General features: G+C 47.8%; 1 protein-coding gene across 1 annotated transcript; it reads right to left on the bottom strand.

The window, feature by feature from the left end:
• Window positions 1–650: 650 nt before the first annotated feature.
• On the bottom strand, window positions 651–5,887 carry LOC132833992 (sialic acid-binding Ig-like lectin 16). The gene is made up of 3 exons (XM_060852703.1): window positions 5,636–5,887; window positions 3,007–3,288; window positions 651–1,529 (listed from the first exon to the last, which is right to left on the bottom strand). Exons 1-3 carry the CDS (start codon window positions 5,769–5,771, stop codon window positions 1,402–1,404), a joined length of 546 nt encoding a protein of 181 aa, XP_060708686.1. The 5' UTR covers window positions 5,772–5,887; the 3' UTR covers window positions 651–1,401.
• Between the last annotated feature and the right edge of the window lie 319 nt (window positions 5,888–6,206).

Genomic DNA, 6,206 nt, shown 5'->3' with positions numbered 1-6,206 from the left:
TGGGAACATGGGAGACAATCTTTGAGCCAACAATCTTGAATCAACGTGGAGCTAAATTGGTATTTATCTAGAGATCACCTGAGCATTACGAACAAGCTTCTTGCAGTTTCTCACTGCAGCGATCAGAATCTGAGTGAAGTCATGTTTCTGTTCAGGACTATTCAACCAGCACTCCATCTTGGGTCAGACAGGGTCACACAACAGCGCTGGGGGAAGCAGAAAGGATGAGAGTGTTTGGGGTTTCTGTCTATACACTAAGTAGCACACACACTGAAGTTTAATTGTACTCCATTTGCTGAAGACATTCTGCTGGTAAATTGCTGATGTGCTGATGTACAGAACAAGAGCTTTATAGATCGAGCTGCCAAGGACAAAGGGAGAAAGGGAGGACTGCAGATACTGGAGATCAGACTCGAGAGTGTGGTGCTGGAAAAGCGCAGCAGGTCAGGCAGCATCCGAGGAGCAGGAGAATCGACGTTTCGGGCATAATCCCTTCATCAGGATCATGGACAAAGGCAAGGAAACTGTACTGAACATTTATAAAGCTCTGTTTTACAAAGAGAATACTGTGTCCAGTTCTGGTCAGTGAACTTCAGAAAGGATGCGTGACTCCTCAACGGGGAAGCATGTGAGGGTCCTCTGTGGCGGGGGTGGGGGGGGGGTGGTAGAAGGATGTGCAGGTCTTTAAGACCACTGCACAGAATTACAGATTCCATGAAATAAACTGCTCCAGAAGTTGCCCAGAATCTGGGGGGGAACTACCACAGGGGAGCCTGTGAGAACCCTCCCTATCTTTGTCATCAACAATTGTCCCTATCTTTAAGGGGGAAGGAGGTGAGTGTCCTCAAGAGAGAACATAGGAGATTGACCCAAACGCAAGCAGGGATTTCAGTGACAGGGTTCATTTGGGGAAGCTGGGGCTGTTCCTCTCAGAGCGACGGTGACTGGGGGTGAATCTGACTGATGAGGAAGAGATGGGGCCAGGTTTAGATCAGGGAGACAAAGGAAAGCTGTTCCCTTTTGCTGAAGGTACAAGGACGAGGGGAGACATATTGAAGATTCGGGGTGGGATAGACAGAGCAGGGGTTGTGAGGAAGGACTGTTATACACTGTGAGTGATAATAATCTGGATCTCACTGCCTACAAGGTGGTGTGGAAGGGAAGATGCTCACTGATTTCAAACAGAATTTGGATGAATATTTGTGGGAAATAAACTCTCAGAACAATGAGGAGTGAGTGGGGAAATGGCACTGACTACATTACTGTACAGAGATAGCTGGCATAGCTCAATGGACTGAATGGCTCCCTGAGAATTCTATGGCTCTCAGACAATCCGAACCAGTGCCCTTAACCCAACATCCCATGGGATTCGGTTGCACTGATAAAGCTTGAAGCAGCCTTTCAGCTTCCTTTAACAGTTTCCCCCTCACAGACACAAACACCAGCAACAGTGAGAACAACAGCTACAATGAATATCCCAGCTCGTATTCCCAGGATCAGGATCACATGCAGACTCTCTCCTCTGCTATCTAGAAAACACAGAGAAAGGATTAATCACTTCCTGTCTGATTGGATTCCCTTACAGTGTGGAAACAGGCCCTTCGGCCGAACAAGTCCATACCGACCCACCGAAGAGTAACCCACCCAGACCCATTCCCCTCCGCTAATGCACCTAACACTATGGGCAATTTAGCATGGCCAATTCACCTGACCTGCATATGGGGGAGGAAACTGGAGCACCCAGAGGAAGCCCATACAGACACAGGGAGGATGTTCAAGCTCCACACAGATAGTCACCCAAGGCTGGAATCAAACCCAGGTCCCTGGTGCTGTGAGGCAGCAGTGCTAACCACTGAGCCACCGTGCTGCCCCAGGACTCAATCTCTCTCAACCTCCATTTCACTACAGCAATGGTGGTGGAGGCAGAGTGAGAATGTCACTGACTGAGCAATTCAGAATCTGGGACTAATGTTCTGAGAACGCTGGTTCACATTACATTATTACAGATGGTGAAATTTAATTTCAATTAAAGTTCTGTCATTAAAACGTTAGTCTAATTGAGACCGTGTAACCTCTGCTGAATGTTGTAAAAATCCATCTGGTTCACTGATGTCCTTCAGGGAAGGGCAATGTTGAAAATATCAGGTCTGCCCTACAGGAATGAATTCAGTGAATAAATGTAGTGAATAAACTTAGAGAATGAATCAAGTAACAGTGTGGGATATTGGAGACAGCGCAGGTTTGTCCTGTCGATTCCCTGTCAAAAGTTTCTCTTCTGCACAAAGGATTGCGTTATTATAGAGAAATCTGGAAACGTTGTTCACAGAGTGTGAAATCTATCTCGGTCTCGTGTAAATCAGCCATGATCTCAACAGACCACTGCACAGAATTACAGATTCCATGAAATAAACTGCTCCAGACGTTGCCCAGAAACTGGGGGGGATCTACCATAGGGGAGCCTGTGAGAACTCTCCTTATCATTGTCCTCAACAATTGTCCCTATCTCTAAACTCGTCCAGCCCCTGCATCCATCATTATCTCTGGAACCTGCCCCAGCCCCTAAACCCCTCCCTTTCACTGTAACCTCCTCCAGTTCCGACATCCCCTCTCTATCTCTGTAACCCCCTCCAGCCCCTACACCCCCTCTACCTATCTCTGTAACCCCCTCTGGCCCCTACACCCCCTCCCTATCTCTTTCACCCCCTCCAGCCCCTACACCCCATCACTATCTCTGTAAACCCCTCCAGCTCCTAAACCCCTTCCCTATCTCTGTAATCCCCTCCGGCTCCTACAACCCCTCCCTATCTCTGTAACCCCCTCCAGCCCCTACACCCCCTCCCTATCTCTGTAACCCCCTCCAGCCCCTGTATACTCTCGCTATCTCTGTAACCTCCTCCAACCCCTCCCTATCTCTGTAACCTCCTCCAGCCCCTACACCCCGATTCCCCCATCTCTGTAACTTACATACACATTGTAACAATGAACAGATGTAACAGCAGGTCTCACATTGTACTGTGATGAATAAGGAGCCTTCCATTGTTCCATGTTCATTCTGCGCCACACACTGATGGTCTCCAGTATCTCGGGGAGTAATGTGAGGAATCTCCATCCACAACTCATTGTGGGAACTTGTGCTGTTCATTGTGACATCAAGATGTTTCCACGTCAGGTTTGAAGCTGGGAAGCTCTTGACAGAGCAGATTATCAAAACAGAATCTCCCTCAGTTAGAGTGATTGATGAATCTTTAATTCCATCAAGGGAAGTAATTGTGAGATTCTCTGGCGCATCTAAGAGCAAAGGAAGAGAATGTTGTGAGCAATCACACGGCTCCATTGTTCATCTCTCTGAACCTGCTGTCTCTATGGATCTCTGCCACCTTCATCTCAATCTAAGGTGCAATGTTACATTTACAGTAGACACAGACTACTGAGAGTGTGTATGTGTGTGTGTGTTTGAGAGTGAGTGTGTGTGAGATAGAGCATGTGTGTGAGAGAGCATGTGTGTAAGAATGTGTGTGTACATGACAGTGTGACAGTGATTGTGTGAGAATGTGTGTGTGCGAGAGAGTGTGTGAGAGAGTATTTGAAAGAATGTGTGAGAGTGTGTGCGTGAGAGAGTGTTTGAGAGTGTGCATGTGAGTGTGCGTGCGAGTGTTGAAGTCAGCATTGACTCAAAGGATGGCAGGACTCCTGTCTCATTACAGAGAGACAACCTGGTGGTGAGGTCACCACATCTCAAGTGAGGGGGACAAGTTTGAGGAGCTGAGACTTTCACAGTAACTGCAGATGATGCTGGGGGTTGGTTAGCTCAGTTAGCTGGATGCATGGTCTGTGATGTGCACTGAACTAACAGCAAAGGTTTAATTCCCACAGCAACCGAGTTTATTTTGGGCTTATGTCGTCTCTCCTGGTCCTTAGATACTGCCTGATGTGTTGTGCTTTTTCACCGCCACACTTCTCAACTCTGACTCTCCAGCAGCTGCAGTCCTCACTTTCTCCTACTATGAGAGTGCAGCCTTCTCATCCTGTCCTCTTCCCTGAGGTGTGCTGATCCTCAGGCTAAACTGACCATCAGACATTATGAAAATTCTTGTAATGTTCATTAAAGAAGTTTAATGCTGAAAAAGGATGTATCTAGGCCATCCTGCAGGTGAAGGGCTATCCTGGTGGGTCAACACCTCGCTGCATGTCACACAGACAGAGGGAGTTCTGATGAAGGGCTATTAGACCTGAAACCACAACTCTGCTTCCTCTCCCCAGATTGTCACCAGCAGTGTGTCACAAGGGACTGGTGCTGGGTCCTCAAATGTTCACAATTTCTAGAAATGATTTGAATGAAGGAATTGAACATGCGGTAACTAAATTTACTGTTGACAAGAAGATAAGTAGGAAAGTAAGTTCTGAGCAAGACAAACATAACCTACAAAGGGTATAGATAGATGAAGAGAGTAACATACGAGGTACAATGGGTGAAATTGTCAATTATAGCAGAAAGAATAAAAAGTGACACATTGTAGAGTCCTACAGCATGGAAACAGACCAGTCCATACTGACCTTAATCCTAAACGAAACGAGTCTCATCTGCCTGCGCTTGACCCATATCCCTCCAAACATTTCTGATTCATGTGCTTATCCAAATGTCTTTTCAATGCTGCAGTTATCCACCACTTCCTCTCAAAGTTCATTCCACATATGAACCACTCTCAGTGTAAAGGAATTGTCCCCCATGTCTTTCTAAAACCTTTCTCCTTTCACCTTAAAAACATGTCCCCCAGCCTAGAAATAAACTGCTCCAGATGTTGCCCATAAACTTTGGGGGATCTACCACAGCGGAGCCTGTGAGAACTCTCCCTATCATTGTCATCAACAATTGTCCCTATCTCTAAACTCGTCCAGCCCCTGCACCATCATTATCTCTGTAAGTCCCTCCAGCCCCTACACCCCCTCGGTATCTCTGTAACCCCCTCCAGCCCCTACATCCCCTCCGTATCTCTGTAACCCCCTCCAGCCCCTACACCCCCTACCTATCTCTGTAACCCCGTCTGGCCCCTACACCCCCTCCCTATCTCTGTAACCCCCTCCAGCCCCTACACCCTCTCCCTATCTCTGTAACCCCATATGGCCCCTACACTCCCTCCCTATCTCTGTAACCCCTTCCAGCTCCTACCCCCCCACCTATCTCTGTCACCCCCTTCAGCCCCTACACCCCCTCACTATCTCTGTAACCTCCTCCAGCCCCTACACCCACTCCCTATCTCTGTAACCCCCTCCAGATCCTACACCCCCTCCCTATCTATGTAACCCCCTCCATCCCCTACACCCCCTCCCTATCTCTGTAACCCCCTCCTACTCCTACACCCCCTCCCTATCTCTGTAACCTCCTCCAGCTCCTACACCCTCCCTATCTCTGTAACCCCCTCCAGCTCCTACACCCCCTCCCTATCTCTGTAACCTCCTCCAACCCCTCCCTATCTCTGTAACCCCCTCCAGCTCCTACACCCCCTCCCTATCTTTGTAACCTCCTCCAACCCCTCCCTATCTCTGTAACCTCCTCCTGCCCTTACACCCCGATCCCCCCATCTCTGTAACTTACATACACATTGTAACAATGAACAGATGTAACAGCAGGTCTCACATTGTACTGTGATGAATAAGGAGCCTTCCATTGTTCCATGTTCATTCTGCGCCACACACCGATGGTCTCCAGTGTCTCGGGGAGTAACGTGAGGAATCTCCATCCACAGCTCATTGTGGGAACTTGTGCTGTTCATTGTGACACCAAGATGTTTCCACGTCAGGTTTGAAGCTGGGAAGCTCTTGACAGAGCAGATTATCAAAACAGAATCTCCCTCAGTTAGAGTGATTGATGAATCTTTAATCCCATCAAGGGAAGTAATTGTGAGATTCTCTGGCGCATCTAAGAGCAAAGGAAGAGAGTGTTGTGAGCAATCACACAGCTCCATTGTTCATCTCTCTGAACCTGCTGTCTCTATGGATCTCTGTCACCTTCATCTCAATGTAAGGTGCAATGTCACATTTACAGTAGACACAGACTATGTAAACTGTGTGTATGAGAGTGTGTATGTGTGTGTGTTTGAGAGCGAGTATGTGTGAGAATATGCGTGTGTGTGAGATAGAGAATGTGTGTGAGAGAGCATGTGTGTGAGAATGTGTGTACATGACAGTGTGACAGTGATTGTGTGAGA

The sequence above is a fragment of the Hemiscyllium ocellatum genome, chromosome 38 (assembly GCF_020745735.1).
Source record: "Hemiscyllium ocellatum isolate sHemOce1 chromosome 38, sHemOce1.pat.X.cur, whole genome shotgun sequence".
Classification (NCBI taxonomy): domain Eukaryota; kingdom Metazoa; phylum Chordata; class Chondrichthyes; order Orectolobiformes; family Hemiscylliidae; genus Hemiscyllium; species Hemiscyllium ocellatum.
The sequence above is the reverse complement of the archived record's forward strand: the minus strand, read 5'-3'. Positions and strand labels throughout refer to the sequence as shown.